Source organism: Cupressus sempervirens, chromosome 5 (genome assembly GCF_028749045.1).
Source record: "Cupressus sempervirens isolate cs-2001-9-10 chromosome 5, ASM2874904v1, whole genome shotgun sequence".
In the NCBI taxonomy this organism is placed as follows: Eukaryota; Viridiplantae; Streptophyta; class Pinopsida; order Cupressales; family Cupressaceae; genus Cupressus; species Cupressus sempervirens.
The window spans coordinates 916577086-916596548 of NC_143122.1; the positions used below are offsets into that span (position 1 = coordinate 916577086).

General features: G+C 31.4%; 1 protein-coding gene across 4 annotated transcripts; it reads left to right on the forward strand.

Moving 5' to 3' along the window:
- The first annotated feature begins 3541 nt into the window (after nt 1-3541).
- On the forward strand, nt 3542-6245 carry LOC149558891 (uncharacterized). 4 transcript variants are annotated; one of them, XM_089832913.1, is made up of 8 exons: nt 3542-3557; nt 4154-4460; nt 4588-4664; nt 4767-4809; nt 4920-5016; nt 5456-5547; nt 5680-5753; nt 5861-6245. In XM_089832913.1, exons 2-8 carry the CDS (start codon nt 4334-4336, stop codon nt 6182-6184), a joined length of 834 nt encoding a protein of 277 aa, XP_089689039.1. In that variant the 5' UTR covers nt 3542-3557; nt 4154-4333; the 3' UTR covers nt 6185-6245. The 4 variants fall into 4 exon arrangements, with proteins under 4 accessions (XP_089689039.1, XP_089689038.1, XP_089689037.1 ...); XM_089832912.1 differs by lacking the exon at nt 3542-3557 and adding an exon at nt 3805-3931; XM_089832911.1 differs by lacking the exon at nt 3542-3557 and having other exon boundaries at nt 3941-4460.
- Nucleotides 6246-19463: the final 13218 nt, after the last annotated feature.

The following is a 19463-nucleotide window of genomic DNA, read 5'->3' on the forward strand; positions in this document are numbered from 1 at the left end:
AGAGGATAAAAGGTTTTACAAAGAAAGTGTACACTTTTTAAGATGGTAAACTACTATCTCTTTGTTTTCATTCTTTTAATTGTACTTGAAGTAAATGTCATAAACAATAAAATACTTAATGGTATGTATATTGTACTTCTAAAAGTGGAGATAAGATATAGTTTACTCTTTATTGCTTTCTTTATTATTCGAATGTTTAATAAATTAGAATTATAATCAAGTTTTGAAATTAGTGCATGATATTGTATATTGATTCTTATCCTATTTATCACATGGGACTATATTTTAGAACATGCACACTTCTCAAGTCTTATTCTATAGATCACGACATGTAACCTATAGATTAGTAAATATATTTTAGTGCATGCAACTATATTTATAGAAATACAATAAAATATAACATCATTGTGGTTATAGGCATGTTATGGCTATGTACGTAGTATTTTCTAATTTAGTACTCATGAGACACTCTAAAGATTACGAAACAAGTTTTAACATGTAACATATAATTAGTTCCATTTCAATTGTGTAGTAGAGTAGAGTAAGTCATAAAATATTTAGGAAGTTGTTTAGAAAGGCTTAACACTTATGGTTTCTAGATATTTGGGCCTTAAGACTCTCACTAGTGAAAAATCATCTAGAAACCATTTGACTTAACATTATAGTTGGAGCCTAATTATTCATGTTTAATTATTATGTTTTAAAGTAAAAACATATATGGTTTTCCATCCTTTCCATAGGCTTCTTAGTAAATAATTGCATGTATAAGTATTAGTAGTATTTAAAATACATAAGAGAAGTTGTTAAATTCAAGGGTCATGCTTTCCTTAGCCAACCAACTTAAAAGACCAAGTTCACATGTTGGTAAACAATGAGCAAGCATGCAATGGTCTAGATGTGATTCCAAAGAAAATATTGACTCTTTTTTATTTTTGAAATTGGAATGTTCCTTATAATTGTTGTGTATGTCAATGACATAGGATTATTCATAGCAACCATTAAGGGCCCATTTTTTTGGTAGAATTTTAGAATGGGTCGTAAAATTTTTTTTAAAAACTTTAGTTTGGATATGTACTAGAATTGAAATATGAGTTTGAATTCCCATTTTGGTCTAAAATGAAGATTTGTTAATTCCACCTCAAGAGGTGGAATTGAAATTGCCAATTAGAATTGGAATTAAATCAAATTCAAATTTTCATTTTTTGGGGCTCAACAAAACCTAATTGGGAATCAAATAAATCCAACATTTGATGAATTTCCCATCTAAAACAAATGCAACATTTGGTTTGACCCTAAATAATCGAAAGAATATCTCTAGATCCAATACACAATGAATGATCACATAGATTTGTACCAAAATTTTTCTTTATGCAGAGTACAAAAACATGAGAGTTTCCATTTGCATTTTTTTGATGAGGAGTCCTTTTCTATTAATAAATAATAGACTAAGATTACAATTCACAAAAAAGGGTGGGGGGATACAAGATCTCCCCACAAGAGTTCACATGGCGAAAGCTAGAAATATTAACTATTCATAAATTTAAAAAACATATAAAGCTACCCTTAGGCCACTAAAGCAGTGCCTACTGAGGGAGGTGGCTCATCTCTATCATGAAATCCCCAAACATCCTTGTGATTGGGAAGTAGATTGGGAACAATCTAGTGGTCAGCAACATCATTAGTAGAATCAGTGGCTTGGTCAGCATCCTTCATATTAGGTCGTGGAGGTGAAATGGTCAGTTCAAGGCAAAAAGGTCATTACCCAAAAACCACTTATTGAGCACCAGGAGGAGGAGTCGTAGACCAACTAGTGCCACCATAGGGTAGGGAAACTAAGTGGCACCTCCATCCATCATTGCCACTACTAGGAGAGTGGTGGTGGGAAGCCTGGGAATGCAGAGTGTGCAAGCAGTGGCCTAAAGAGTTGTGCTTCTAGGGTGGCCTCTAGGTGTCATGGTATGAACCGAGGCATTTGGAGGTACCATGGCACCAATACAAGGGGTATTACCCTAGTGATTGAGAAGCTCTTGAAGATGGGCCACCTCCACGGCCACCTTGTTTGCTTGTACTTGAATCTACATCATTACATTATTACAAATGCATGCTTTAGTGTACACAACAATATTAATATCAAGAAAACTATGAGTGAAATGAACAACATTTATATATTTCCACAGAGTGAACAAAATCTCCATCTTGAAGGTATACCAAATTTGGGTAAATTTTTTAGGGATCCTAGGGGAATCACCCAAAATAGCCATGTACTAAGAAAAGGGTTCAGGCCGAAATGACTTAAAAAAATCATGAATCCAGTGCCAATAATTTCAAGCATGTCTACAAAACTAGAAAATATACAAGAAGGACTCTAGTTGGCCATAGAATGGACACCTAGGATCTGGAACCCCAATATGCTTGAGTTGAGGCCCAAGGGGAAGACCTTGAAAAGACAGGCACCAAGCAAAATGGGAAATCTTGGGTTCTATAATAGCACTCCAAATAGTGTCAAAGACTTGGTTTGTAACTGGTGAAAGGAGTGGCAGGATACCACTTCCAATCAGTCAACCAAGGTCTAACAGACCAAATACCCACTTTATGAATTAAGTGGCCTGGAATTGTAAAAAGCAATAAGTCAAAGTCATCTGAATGAGCAAGACGATACTAGACATTTGAAACTCATGGAAACCCTAAAGAAAAGATCTTTAGGAGTCTTGATGCCTCGTTTGAAAAAACATAGAGCACTAGCACCTTTAAAGGTTTAATTAGAATTAGTTTTGTATTACATAAGATCAAACCTATTCTCCATACAAATGATTTCAGATGGAGAACTTAAAATTCAAGATAGGAATTAGGTGCATTAAAATTGTATGAATAAAGATACATAAAACTTGATACATAAAAATTATATATATATATATATATATATATATATATATATATATATATATGAACAAGAAAAGTGGAATACATGTAAATACATATATATAAGAACAAACAAATCAGAATAAATAGAAGCTCAAAACAAAAAAATTAATCAACACATGCGACACATAAAAAAAACATTCCATCAAAACAAACACAAATTTAACTAAAGCATTACATAAATATAAATTTCACTTTTTCAATAGAAATTATCTTACCAACTCTGCAATAAATCTGATTACCTAGGTCGGAAAATGATAGAACAGGGAAAGATAACCTAAAGTGATAGTAAGTAGGGAGGCTCCTAAGGTGATTTTGCTAGTCCTGTAAATTATACATTGACCCTACACATTAACTTGGAAATATCTATTCGCACTCATTTTCTCATCGTTAGGTTTAGGTTTGACAATCTGCAAAAATAAACACTTTTTTAATAATGGGTGTCAAATCAAACATTATATTGAAAGCGAAATCAACGGAAGAGACTAGAGTACTTCAATTGCGTGCAACATTCTATGAATTAGAAGGAAAAACTAAAAGCTTCTGGTAAATGGTTTACGTTCCGTTGTCTTCACGAGGAAGCTGTATTATAGAGAAGTCAAAGCAAATTCACAGTAATTGAGCGAGTGTATCGCTACGTACGTATGCATGATCTATATATAGAGAGAGAGACAAATGTTTTGAAAAATGAATTCATTGAATTATTTAATCAATACGTATTTATATTGTAGATATTATTTTGAAGACAATTTTCAAATGAGATTGATTGAAAAGTTAAATAACAGAAATAATAAAAGAAAAAACTAGAACATTACTATTAGAATATGGAGAGAATCTTTGATATTTAAATTTTGGCATACATTACAAGGTCTAAAATGAAATTAAAAAGGGACCACCACTCAGCTGTTTTAACTTATTTTCTCCATATTTCATGGAGTAAAATCAGAAAGATGTACTACAGTGTTTCAGTTGCATCTATAAAGGAAATTTCAAATTGATTTTGAAATCTAGAGTAGGTTATTTTAAAGGATATTCCCACCTCTGATTTTTCCAAAATGCTGGTGTGGGTGGAAACAAATTATAGTTTCAATTCTAATAAGATCATATGATATTAATTGGTTGTGATTGTCTAAATGTTAAGTGAAGATCAGGGGGAGGAAATCGGTGGAGTTTATAGCCATTCTGATATAGAACTTTGAACAGTTTATTTTACTTCAACTTCTTTCTTTTGCAGGTTATTTTTTTGGGTACAAAAATTAAGGAAATAAGTGGAGATTTTGGATGTTTGACATAGTTCAGATCAATTTTAGGCTTTCCGCCAGTCAGACGTTTTGGATCACAATAAGTGATCCTTCTGAAGTTTAATACTAGTAGAAAGAAAAACATAAAATAGTTGAGAAGGGAAAGGAAGAATATGGAGAGCTGTGAAAGAAGAGGAGAAGTAAGACCATACAGACGGTCTAAGGTGCCTCGCCTTCACTGGTCTCCTCATCTCCATCACAGCTTTGTGAAGGCAGTTCAACATTTAGGAGGGAGAGATAGTAAGTCTTCTGGTTTATATTGATTAATTATTTGGTTTGGGCTTTTGTCTTGTTTTTAAGACAAAAGTTTGGTCATATATGATATTTTCTGATTTGAGAAATAAGAATTTGATTTCATAATTTACAGAAGCGACTCCAAAGATGGTCCTTGAGCTGATGAATGTTAGAGGACTTACAATTTCCCAAATTAAAAGCCACCTGCAGGTTTATTTGTTACATTTTATTGAACTAATAAAATTGTACAATTATATTTCAAAGTTGTCTATTTCTCTGCATCTAATGTGGTGTTTTCCCAATTTGTTCCAGATGTACCGATCTAACAAGGAGGAGAAGGAAACTCAGATGCATGGTAATTAATAACTTTTGTTTTTATCTGTTGTGCTAAATCAAAGGGTAATCATTTACTTTTTAATTTTTTTAAGTTTTATACTGAATTCCATTTCGGCTCTCAATATAAAGCAGAATGTAAGCCCAAATACTCTCTACCGCGGCAGATTCTGAGTGCCCAAGAGCTATATACTATAGACAAGGTTGTCACTCAACTTTCACTTAAAAGGTAAACATTATTATTAGGCTTGTGTTTTAAATGTCTTATGCGGAACACAATCCTAAAAATTATGAGTTCAGATTGTTAGGCTTGTGTTTTTTAAGGGTTTATCGTGTTATTAAATTTGAGTTTTTGCATCTTAAAACAATCTGAATCTCTTATGCGGAAGACAATGTTTTAAATTACGAGCTCTGATTGTTAGGCTTGTGTTTTTCAGAGTTTATCATGTTATTAAATTTAAAGTTTTGCATCTTAAAACAATCTGAATATCTTATGCTGAACACAATCCTTTAAATTATGAGTACTTGTTGTGTAACTTTGAAATATTGACCTATTCTTAATATGGGCTCTGATTGCACAACTTTGAAGTACTGCCCTAATTTTATTATGACCTTTGATTGCACAAGTTTGAAATTGAGACCTAACTTGTTTGCGTTTGCTAATGTAGGTTATCGCAGGAAGATCCCTTTGCCATGGTGGATGGAGCACACTCAACTAGCCGCTCACATAAGACCAGAAGCCATGGAGCTCCCATACAAGGTGAAAACTCTACAAATAGTTCAGTTTTAAACAAATGTGATACTCATCTACCAAAGTTTTATAGAGAAAATGATATTAATAAATTGATCAATGACCTATGACACAAGAAGAAAATTTTTTCTATGCTTTCAGATCATATGGCTGGAGAAGAATTTCATAAAACTAGAATTTCTGGCTCAAATTGTACACCCCAGAAAAGATCTAAGGTTAGGTTCAAACTCGCTTTGGGACCTAAGAAATTTCAAACACTTATGCTTCTAGAATCATTTAAGTCTGCTGACAAGTACTCGAATTTGTTTTCTTATTTTGATAGGCCAATGAGATGAAGCAACTTGTTGATTTATTCTTATCAAGTAATGAATGTGAGGAGACTTACATGCAGAAGCCAATACGCTCGAGGGCCCCTTCGGAGTTAGAATTGGTTCAAAGACAAAATCAGGAAAGTGGAAAATCAGCAGTTTGGAAAGAGAATAAGAAGCAGCTGGGTGAGATGATGGGCGGTTATCCATCTCTAAGCATTCACAATAACAAGAAAATCACAACCACTCCAAGGGATATCAATTGTGTGCCACTATTGCCCAATAATTACATTCAACCTGAGAGTACCATGAAACTTGATCTTACCATGTCTATTTGAACGGGTCCTATGCACACGTTAGCTAATTTTCTCTTTATGAAGTTACTAGTATTCTTTAGTATGTTCTTTCTCGTTCAAATAGTCGTGTCTATATATTCTTGTTAATATCTCCGCTGATAATTGTGTAGAGATTACGTACTAGGTTTTTAAAACGGGGTGAAGACTTTTTGTTAAGAGAAATAATTGCATTGATTTCAATTACAGTATGAAAGTCTATTAAAACTAAAAATAAATAAATTAAAAGATAATAATCTAGAGCACTGTGTAAGATGTGAGAAGTTTTGGATTCAAGTTCACTTGAAATTAACAAATAAAATAATTAATCCTAACAAAAAATTAATAACTCTAGTTGAATGAAAAGACTCGACACCATAACGGATGAGGCTAAGTGTCCTAGGTGGATTTTGCCCTTGGAATGGATACCACTTAGTCCTCAGAAAGTTGTAGATATCAATCCAAACACTAGTCCAACATAGAGATGGCTAATTAGAAGGTGTAATAGTCTTGTCATGTGCTAGAGGAGTCTAATCAATCTACTTAGTAGAAGAAAGTGAGAAACAATATAGTCTGTATGTTGTGTCCCCACTTCTTATAAAATAATCTGACTTTCAAGGCTAGGGTATCATGAAATATGTAGGGTTCAAAGTTAAATCTACCAAAGTGAACTTCATCTCCCCATGCTTGAAAGTGAGATTAGACTAGGTCACCAGAGTTACAAAATCAATCCATTATTGAGGCTCTCTCAAGATTGGTTCCTTGATTGTAGTACAAGAGTTAGAATGTGAAAAATAGATGTTTATAATTGTAAACTGCCAATTAATTTATTATTTAATGATATGAGATTAGAAAAAATGACTCTAAACAAAATATATCACTAGCTATACATTTGCATAGTAGAAATATTGTGAGATTAGACACAAATCATGCTTAAAAAAAATAAAAAAAAATTGCATATATAATGTGAGAAGCACATTAAAATAACTTATTATAAATTTAACAACTACTATTTTGGTCTAAACCAAAAAATATACTAACACTATAAAATGTGACAAAGAATAATATTATTTATGACTTAGATATGGTCATAGAAATGACACAACTCCTTCGATATATTCTACAACAAAAGTTATTTATAATGCCAATCTTATTTTATCCCAAATTATTATATTTTTTCTAATGATTTGAGATAACATTTAGAGATACACTAGAACAATTCTTTTTAAACTTTGACAACCATCTAGTAACCAGCCTCCTCTCTAAATTGGAAAGAAATACCCTTAATAATTGCAACATATCTATGACTAAACAATATACCATAACCACTCAAAAATTGAGGAAACATGATCATTTGATTTTCTCAAAATGGATAACCAAGTGAAAAGTGACTTGACAAATTAATGTTGGTAAGAGAAATAATTGATTTGTGGTAATGGAAAGTAAACAAAAGAAGATGAGACATAAAATTAAACTATTACATTTTGTAAGAACAATTACAAAATAAGAAAATATGTTAGCTTTTTGGCAAGTTTACAAACTTTTAAACTTGCCAAAGTTTCATTTCTTCAATCACCATTTTTTTTTAAATTTAGGAAATCTTATTTTTTCAAAATTTATGAATAAGTGGCATATGTAACATTTGAGATTTTTTCTCTTTCCTTTTTCATTTCATTGTGAACAAGTAAATCCTATTTTCCTAAAGTTGCCAAACACTAAAATTGATGATAATTTTTTTTATTTGTTCTTTCCTTTTGTTCTACTTTTGTGGAATTTTAAGAATCATGAAACCTATGACATTACAATTCTTTTAGTTTTTTAGCAAGTTCACAAATTGGAAAATTTGGTGAATTTCTATACTTAGACCTTCAATTTCTTCAATTTAGTTATTCTAGGAGGTTTAACACTTTAAAAATTCTTAAATTTTTTTCTTGGATGTGTGCTAAAAAATATTGTCTTATTGATAATTCTAATAATCTTCATATATATCTTATGAAAGAGACAAAATTGACATAGAACATAGAAACATCATAACATACATGACTATCTAATATCTCCTAGATTTATTACAATTGATGGTCTAATGGCAAAAGGAAAACAAGATGAATGGTAATGAAGAAACAAATGAAATTGAAGTCACCACAATAGTTTTGGTTGGGGAGGTGTGTCTTATGTAGGTGTTAGAAGAATGTAAGAGGATTTCAAAATGCAAACAACAACATTTTACATGAAAGTAAGACAAAAAACCAAAAAATTGGATATCTTTATGATGATTTTTTTAGGCTACTTCGTTAGCTCTAGTTGGGTTCTTAGATTTTCCTACTAACTATTTACAACTCATTTTAGTCATGGGTTCCAAGCCCCCTTAAAGTATTTTTGTTAAGTTTTTCAAGTTCCTTCAAAACCTATTTTCTCTTGTTATAAAGAAATGCTAAAAATAACAAGAATATGAACATGAAAAACCTTATAAATAATTAGCATAACAATGTCTTGTGTTCAAAACTACTCAATCTTAATGATAAATCTTGGCTTCAATCAAAAGAAGAATAGTAGGTTGTGAATCAAATTTTTAACATAGCATAGGATAATCTTATGGGTTATAAATAAATATATTTTTCCTTCCTCAAAACCCATAATTTTAATGTAACTAACTTCCCTCAACTGAAACTACCTCCTCTATTTAGTTGCAACAACAACATCATTCTTCTCATACATATTTTACCTTGTGATTACCTTTGAAAGAGTAAAGACAAGCTCCAAATAAGAACCTTTCCCACTCTATCACAACAAAAAAGATCACCCAATGATTTCATAATACATAATTATTATCCTTGATATTTATGAAACAACTTGAAAAATCAAGTCAACTTCATGATGAATCTAAATATGAATCATGTCAAATCCAATATTTTCTTGTTTAATTGCATAAGCAATTGAAAGTAAAAGCCCAAAAAGACGTCTCAAAATTTATTATACACCTTTTCTATCCTATTTTTTTCTTTCATGTTGATTTTAATAACTTGGTACATGCATATAATACTAAATCCTTAATCCTACACATGTATAGTTAATTTTCCATTCATTAATCCTTAGAGGAAAGATACTATAGTTTAATCTATTAGAATTTTGACATGTAAATCAATATTTCAAGAACATAAGAAAATAAATATCAGTATTTTAGGGAAAATTCTTCCAAATTAAAAATCTCACACCCCTTCACATCTAGCCAATGCATTAATATGAAACAAACTATTATATTACACTTGTAGTCCATCTAACCCTTAACATAGAGTCTAAATATTGATCATTTAGAGGAAATCAATTTACATAACATTATAAAAAAATATTTTCCCAACTCCTCTTTGAAAACAAATTAAATCTGTGCAATGTATAGAGAAGTGCAAGATTGAAAGCTAGCTTCTAGAAAATGAAAAACAAGATGTAGGTGTTCCAAACCACATGGTGGATTTTTAACCAAGCATGTAATGGAAACTTGTCCAAGAATATTTAATCACATTTAAGCATGTAATGGAAAATTTTCCAAGAATATTTAATCACATTTAAGCATGTAATGGAAACTTGTCCAAGAATATTCAACTTCTTTTATATGCTTCTAAGCTTGTGCAATTGTTTTGTCTAATAATTATAGATATGATAGTTGATGATACATACCTTACAAGTACTATTGTCATGTTCTTCAATCAAAAATAATAATTTAAATAATTAGAAATAACCATTAAGTAATTTTAAATCCATTTATAAGCCAATACAATTTAAAAAGTCAAATTGATCATTGCTTCCTTCTACTCTATTGATCACACTATCCCTCTTGACAAAATAGCTATATTGGGTGGTGAATCTAAATAATCCTTTACATTCCATCCTTATACAACTTATTTTTCACAATCTTATCTAACTTCCATATCAAAAACTTGAATTGGAAACTCCCCTTTCATTATCATATAATTATGAAACTATTTAATACTGCATGTACATCTACCTATGTTGCTTAATATTTGATCTCACTCATGATATGAGCAAAGAACATGCTTTGGACAAGGAAATATATGACTAAATATGGAGAAAACTATATAAAAAAATTATTTGAAATGATTCCCAAGTGGGCACTACTCAAATATTACACACACTTCAATTCCTATGTGAGTTTCTAGATGTAAGATACATTTTTATGTGTACCTAAGTTTTGTAAAATAAAAATAAAGGTCAACTATAATAAACTTAATAACTACACCTTAGATTCACTTCACAGGTTTTTCTTTAAGCATTGAATAATCAACAAAATATTTTATGGAAATTTTAAATTAAAGTGAAATTTAATTCGAAGTTCCTTAATTCACATATTCAATTTTTTAAAGGATTTTTTCTAGAGGTATAACACCCATTTAATATAAATATATAAGTCTTTTTAATAAAGATATAACTTTGATTTTTCTTAAATCCATATATTACTTGTGCGATTCTAAAGATACTATTTCCTCACAATATTTTATTCATGATGAGATCATGTTGATTTAACCATTTTTTACTCATCATAATTAGAGAAACAATTGAGTCATTTCTAGAAAATCTAGTTCTATCCAATGCTGTAGAGGGGAAATAAGACTAGCTATATACATATTAAATATTTATATAATATATATACAGAAAGTCAAGAGATATCAAGGCTTTAATTTTTTAATATGAGTATTTCTTTGCTTAAATTAAAGCCTTATTATATCTCATCTTTTTCTATATATATTATATAAATAGATAATATGTATATAGCTAGTAGCATCTGCAGGGGATGTTAAAAGAATATGATTCTAATATTTATTATATAATATAATATTACTACATAAATTTTATAATATGAACTTGTATAGTTCTATAATGTATTAAAAAGATCAATTTTTTCAATTTGACAAATAGGTCTAATTTTAATGTAGGTTTGGGGTTGTAGTTGCTTAGTTTAATACTAAAAAAATATGAAGGCTTTTGAGTAGGTTCAGAGTTTGAGTTTATTGAGGTTTATAGTTAGAGTTAAAATTTGTTTAGTACTAAGGATATGATTTTTAGTTGATTTATTATTATGATTGGGATTCATTATCATTTATAGGTTTATTAGGTTTAAGGTTATGATTCAATTTGGGTCAATTTTATAATATGAACTTCTATAGTTCTATTATGTAAAAGACCAATTTTTGAATTTGACAAATAGTTCTAATTTAATGTAGTTTTAATTATATATATATATATATATATATATATATATATATATATATCATTTTCATAATTCTATAGTATTATTTGGTTTGAAGTAGGTAATTTTGTAGCTGATGAATTGTTAGGGAGATGCAAAGAATTTGAGACCAGTTCGCAACCATCTCAACTAGGTTTCAAATCTGGCTTTCTTTGCACTTATTGAATTGCATTTTATTCTCAATGTGTATGAATGTCTGCAATGACAAATAGTAAGAAACAAATAATTGACAAAAAGTAGAAAGATTTGACTTACTCTACAAGTTTAAGAGTTGTAAACAATGTTGAGTGACAATCAATGCATGCAGTGTATATCAAGAAATAGTTACGAAAAATGGTTGTGTGTATGTGTGTGTGTGTGTGTGTGTGTGTGTGTGTGTGTGTGTGTGTGTGTGTGTGTGTGTGTGTGTGTGTGTGTGTGTGTGTGTGTGTGTGTGTGTGTGTGTGTGCGCATGCGCGTGCGATTAGGTTTAAGATTTAAAATTTGAAGCTAATTGAATGTATGGGTTAGCACTCAAATTGGCTTTTTAATCAATTGGGGTTAGCATTAGCTTTCATTTTGGTTTTGTATTATCATTTATTTTGGTTTAATAGAAAACCTATTGTTCAATTATTTTTTAAAAATGAAATAGAATCTAGGTGTTGATATCACATTAAAAACTGAATCAAACACTAATTTTATTAGTGTGTCATAGCTAGAGTTATTAAGAAATTTTATGATGATACAATTTTCCTAAAAGTAAGTTTTCAACTTAATTTACTATATAATATTAGATTAATCTTTTGGTCAACAATAATTTTTATTTTTACTTTTTTTAGTCTATCATATCTAGATTTATTTTTTAATTATAGGTAGTCTTTAATTTTTTTAGTTTATCATATCTAAATTTGGAAAGGTCTGAAAGTGTGAAAGGACCTAACAAACACATAAACTCTTATTCATATACTTCATGATATTGATAAGATAAGAAAGAAACATAACAACAAATAATTAAAATAATTGTTTCTCTATCCTCCTCGTTGGATTTTTTGTAGAATTAACACAACATAGAAAATATGGATTTCATGTCTTAGAAGCTTCTAGATGTCTCTTTTTTAATTTTTATAATAGGACAATGGCAAAGAGCTTTGTGGTTCTGATGTATAAAAAGTTTAGATATTTCTTTTTTCTCTCCCAATCTTCTTCTTTTTTTCGAACATCCTACTCTCTAGTCACCTCAAAATTTTGTTCTAATCAAAAGCATAACATTATATTTTGATTCAATTTCAAATTAAAGACACATAAAAATTTCAACAAAATATTAAGTGAACACAAAGCAAGTTTTTGAACCTAGTTTGGATGGTTGTCAAATGGTTCCTCACCCAATCTCCTTCTTTTTTTGCTATATTTTTCTATTTCTATAATATGACAATGACACATAGCTTAGTGGTTCTAAGGTATACAAAGTTTAAATATTTATAGTTTTTCCCTCGATATCCTTCTTTCTTCTATTCCTCCTACTCTCCAGTCACCTCCAAATTCCATTCCAATCAAACGCATAACATTAGCTTTTGAATGAGTTTCAAACTAAAGTCACACATTAAAATGTTAACAAATTTTTTTTGTGTGTATGTGTGACTTTAATTTGAAACTGATTCAAAATCTAATATTATGCTTTTGATTAGAATGAAATTTGGAGGTGTCTTGAGAATAGGAGGATCAGAGAAAATAAGGAGATAGGGGGATAAAATCAAAATATCTAAACTTTGTATACCTTAGAACAATTCAAGAAGGCAAACTTCACATTACATCTCTATACATTCTCAAGCCCCACTACATCCATTCATCATCCTCTACATTGAGCCGCTTGGTTACCTACAATATTTGCATTTAAGAGTTTAGGGATTGATTGGATTAGGTAAGCGAGTTTAGTGACAAATTTGTTTTTTTTTACAAGTGAAACTAAAAAGATGTAAACTTTGAAACTTAAAAATTATATTAAAATAAAAAGTAATATTATTATGAGTGAAACTAAAAAGGTTTTAAAAACTTAAAAAAAAGATGTAACTAAATAAAATAAACACTAAATAAAATACTATTATGAGTAAAACTAAAAAGTTACATCTCCTAGTTCATACTATTATATTAGTACATTAAAAATACATCATTACCATTGTTTCCCATAATTCTATTTAAAAATTGGATATACTCTACACCAAAGTAAAATACATTGTTCCCTAATACTCTATTGTGATGGTCCAAATACTAATGTACAATAATGTTGAAATACCGAAATGAAGTGATAAGCACATAAAGTTGTATTTTTCTATTCTGTCAGCATGGGAAGGAAAAAACTCATCCACCACATATATGAGATATGAAAATATCTAATATCTATGGAGGATGAGTGTTTAATTGTAAAGATATTTTTATACTTTTAATTTAAACAATAATATGATTATTTTTAAGTTGTATAAAATAATCTATATCTCTTCAATAAACTACTACCAACTATAAAAATTACTAATCATGAAATATAAGAAAAAACATATTTGTTTCAAATTCAACCCAAATTAAAGTCTAACATATGCCACAAAACATAAATGTGATTTATTATGTATATATACTTCAATACTATGGTCTTTTATATTAGGTATGGATTTGAACTGTAAACATATTTGTAAACAACTCCAATCATAAAATGTTATAATACAAACTAATTGTTACAATGCAATGACCTTATAAAATAGTCACTAATGAGAATAGTGTTATGACCTTCATTCTCATTATGATCTTGTTGCACTTCTTCCAAATATTTTGGAAATTGAGATACTCAATTAAACATCTCTCGTATCTTATCCACAACAATCTTCATTCACCAAATATCATTATCTGAAACATAATCTACTAACAATGTTGTAGATCAAAATGTTGAATAATTTGGTAACAACATTGCAGTACAGACTTTTCACATTTATCGATTGGTGTTTGAGGTGAGCCATCTGAGTTTAAAGAAACAATGGGACTTGGTGCAATAATTTGAAATTCATTGTCTGATAAATCTATTTTTTTATCATTCCTAAACATGGAAATATTTGAAGAAAGAATCAGATTCTATTATTACTTATCAATTAAAGAAGGAAACAAATATATAATACAAATATAGGAAAACCAAATGACAAGAAGGAAAATACTATTCATATTGAGTTTGAGACATAGATCAAGGGAAAAAAAATTGTAAAATATATATTTGAGAAAAATGATTGTAATGTATAACATAAGTCAACTCAAAAGATAACACATGTCAACTGAAAAGCTGAATAGAAAAGGCTAAAAGCTTTAGAAAGAAAGCATCATGATTGTATAGTTTAATAAGGTCTTTTCTACAACTATTAAATAAAATGCATTTGTGACATATTCATATTCATAAGGTCTTTTCTACAACTATTAAATAATATTCATATTGAGTTTGAGACATAGATCAAGGTGAAAAAATCTATAAAATATATATTTGGGAGAAATTATTGTAATGAATAACATAGGTCAACTCAAAAGATAACATATGTCAATTGAAAAGTTGAAGAAAAAAGTGTAAGAAAACTTGGCAACAAATAATATAACCATTTCTACATAACCCATAATAAATTTGAAATAAATATGGAATTAAAATCCACATGCAAGAGAATAGACAACATACCCACAAAATTGTGACACAAGATATACCCTGGGAAACCCTCATTGAGGGAAAAAAACCCAGCCTCCAAAAGCATCCATCACCATGTATTATTCAGCAAAAAATACCATTGCCATACAACCATGGAAGCCTTCATGGCCATAGCCACAACCGAGAAAACTATGTGAACAAGCATTAATCCACACATCCCATGCCATGCTTTCAACCTTCACAAATGCTCCCTTGGCTAACCTGTCAAGCCTTGTCCTGCTTGACTCTTGCCTTTTGTCTTCTCCTTGTCACTCTCTCTCTATACAACAACTACCCTTGTGGCTGCTTATATAGTAGCAAGTCCCACAAAACTACCAAGTGGTATTACATAAACCATGTGCTAAAACCATGTGCTACCTAACCCACTGACCCCACATTTAATATTGGGCATTTAATTTTTTTCTCCCAATATTAAATAATTACATAAAATATTTTTACAATGTTACAATACAACTCATCAAGAATATTCTATGGGAATCTTTACATGTTGCACGTCCATCTAGGTACAACATTACATAATAAAAATAAAATAATTAAATAACAATATTATGCAATGTGTGCAACACCCATTATCTCAACAAAAAGGCTAAAGGCTTTAGAAATAAAGCATCATGATTGTATAGTTTGATAAGGTCTTTTCTACAACTGTTAAATAATATGCATTTGTATGTAGACATGTTATAAACATAACACTTATTTTTGAAAAATCATAATCATATTGAGTTTGAGACATAGATTAAGGGAAAAATATATGTTTGAGAAAAATGAATGTAATGTATAACAAAGGTCAACTGAAAAGATAACATATGTCAACTGAAAAGATAATGAAAAACTATTTCCATAATTAATGTGACTTATGAAATTTTCAATCATTAATAACAAATTCTGAAACAATTGAAAACATCTATGTAATTTTTTAATATGAAAAAATAAATGTTAAAACTTACCATATTGTTGGAAATATTCAAGATATGACAAGTTACTGAGAGGGGAGGGGTGAATTAGTAACTTTTAAAATTTCAAACAATAAAACTGCATACTGATATATTCACCATTCATCCAAGTAACCTACTGTAAGCATGAAACAAAATCATTTGCAACACTTGAACACACAGATTTGGTGACCCAGAAACCTTCCAAATAGAAAGTAAAACTGGGGTGGGGATGAAACCCACAAAGCTTCATTACTGCAGTATGAAGTTGGCCGGTTAAGGCTTACAATGACCACTTCTGGTGATCTGCCCTATTAGGAGCACAAAGGATTGCTAGATCCACCTTGTTAGAGGATTTACAAACATACAATAAAGTATGCACTCTGTTAGGAGATTTACAAAAGACTGTTAAGTCTACCTTGTTAAAGGATTTACAAAAATTGATTCACCTGTTAGAATGAAACAGTGGATCTGATTACAACTGATTGCTGATAAGATCCGCTATGCTCTGATTCACCTTGATGTGATAGATAAAACTTTTCTGCTCCAAAACTTGACCTTGCTGAATACCTTCACAACTCAGCACACATACTTTCGCACACATGTATTTCTTTCACACTTACACATTTTCATTCATTACCATTACATTTGAATGATACAATACATTGCATATATATACCATCCAAATAAACAATACATGCAAGGTCGGCCAAAACAACAAGTGCAAATCTCTATACAAAGTCGGCCCAAGGTAAAAACTCGGGTTCACTGAACTGACTCGGTGTCCTTCTGATACTCGGCGTCCACTGCATTACTCGGCATCGTCATGCACTCGGTAGAAGTGAAGGCACGGTCCATACTAAACACTTCGAGTAGTTCTGAACTCGGTAACCACTGGAGACTCGGTAGAAGAGATGTCACTCGGTGAACACTGGCTGCTTTGTTCACCTCGATCACTCAGTAAACACTGACTTCTTTGTTCACCTCGATCACTCGGTAAACACTGACTTCTTTGTTCACCTCGATCACTCGGTAAACACTGAGAACTAGGTAAAGCTTGGCTTACAAAGGAATGTCCGGTGAGAGCTCGGTAAGCATTCAGAATCCAATAAGTGTTGTAACTAATGACAAAAATGTATCATAATGCCAACAATCTCCCCCTTTGGCATTAGTGACAAAAACATTTATGAGACAAAATTTATCTGACATGCTGATGACTGATTCTGAATATACATAGCTTCGTTATATACAACTCCCCCATAGAATGTACATATAGTATTTACATGAGCTGTATATCTCTTCCTTTGTACAATTTTTCTGAAAACACTTATTCACCCATAGTATACATATCCAACAATAATCTCCCCCTTTTTGAAAATAATGCCAAAGAATAAAAGAATATATATACTTATATAGAAACACCAAAATGAGAGATGAACTCTGAATGTAACTGAAGAATAAGCTGGAGAGTCTTATCCCAATTCTCTTGCAAAATTTTGCAGGTGGAAAGAGCTACTTGAACTTCAGCTGAAAGTTCAATCACATGGTCTGCAATAGAGAAGTTATTATCATGGATTAATGTCTTTGAATGTGCAATGTGCTTCTGCATTGAATCCATGATGGGAAGGATCATGTTTTGGATATCTATCAATGTAGATCGGATCCTTGCCTCTTCTCTCAATAGCTCTGCCTGCTTCTCTGACAAAAATTTGATCCTGAGGTGATGAGATGAGCTTGAACTGGGGTCAAGCTTCAAGTTCTGTGCGCTCACCTTCAGATCCTCATCAATTTTATTTAGTTTCTCTCTTATTCCCTTAGTGTACTCGGTAACATCACAAAGCTTAGCAAAAAGAGATGTTACATTATTAAAAGAATTTTCCATATCTGCCAAAATTGAGGTTAATGCAACCTGATTTATTGCAATGTTCTGGGCAATGTGCCCCAACACCTTATTATCAAATTTCTTTGTTGCACGCTCAATCAGCTTTTCTTGTCTGGAGGCATCTTCATTGAATTTATTAACTGCCTCTTCCAATTGAATCAAAATGTGTTGAGAAGTATCAACATCAACACTTATAGCCTCAGTAATTATGTTCCGGGCATCCTCAATTATCCTGTATTCCTTATCCCTTTCCGATCTTAACTGCATCTGAGTAGCCTTTTTCTCAATAAGTTGACTAGCATACCTCATTTCTTCAATGGTAGCATTATCAAAGTCAATCTTTGGAATTACTATCTCTGTGTCCAAGTCAATGTCTTCAGGAATTTCCTTTCCAGTGATCATAAGTCTTAATGGTTGCTTTTGTTTGACTTCTGAGATGACTGGTTTGACCTTTGGAATAGACACAACAGTAAAGACAGAAGGACTAGCAGTAAAAACTGGGATGCTTGAGGGTTGAGTGCCAATAGGAGTATGTACAGGGTCAAAAATTTGAGTACTGGCCAAAAATGGTGATACACTCGGTAATATAGTATCTAAGCTCACTGTGCCTGAAGTAGATGGCGACAAAATTGTAGAACAAATTGGAGTAGTCAAAATTGGAGAACTCACAGCAATACCAACTGATGATGATGGAGTCGAGGAGGCCAACTCGGTAGATGAAGAGGGGTGCAGCTCGGTAGACGAAGAGGGATGCAGCTCGGTAGATGAAGTGGTAGTCACTTCCACTGATGATACCTGGAGCTGAGATATGGCAGGTGTAGATGGTAAATCTGGTGTAGATGAACCTGCTGAAGCTGACTCCAACCTTGATGATGTCACAGGTCTAGCTGGGGAGTGAGGAAGGGATGCAATAACTGCTGCTGCAATTTTTACCGGATCATCCTCCTTATCTTCCTCTTCAGCTTCTTCCTCTTTGTCTTCTTCCTCTTTCTCTTCCATCATTGCATGCAACTCTCCTGGTGTAACTGTGATGGATGGAGCGCTATCTGATTCATCACTGCTGCTGCTGCTGTCATCATCCTTTATTTCTACTGGGTCTACACTGGGCTTATGTAGATGATAGATGTTTTTCCACATGTTTGTAGCATCATTTACAACATGCTCTATATCTTTGATCAAAATCAAACAAGTGTGGAATCTGATCATCATTTTACCTTCATAGGTTTTCAATTCAGATTTTACCTCTACTCCAGTGAGACTAGGTCGAAGATTCTTCAAGGATTGCTCATATATATCTTTTACCGTCTTGGTGGCTAACTCCCATCTTGACTGTACTCTCTCCAGTAGTTCTTTAGAGATATGAGGAGCAATCTGGTCCGGGGAGTATTTCCATTTTCCCATTTTGTTAAGTACCAGTTCCTCAATCTACATTTTCTCTGCATCAGTCCTTGTCTCAAATTTCAATGCCTTGAAATTTGTGATGCCAGCTCCTTCTTCCAATGATTTGA

Bases quoted from the DNA above. Each gene is read 5' to 3' on its own strand.
- LOC149558891 (XM_089832913.1), top strand. From the start codon at position 4,334: ATGGAGAGCTGTGAAAGAAGAGGAGAAGTAAGACCATACAGACGGTCT. The intron at 4,461-4,587 runs GTAAGTCTTCTG...CATAATTTACAG, and splicing joins ACATTTAGGAGGGAGAGATA to AAGCGACTCCAAAGATGGTC. The intron at 4,810-4,919 runs GTAATTAATAAC...CTCAATATAAAG, and splicing joins GAAGGAAACTCAGATGCATG to CAGAATGTAAGCCCAAATAC.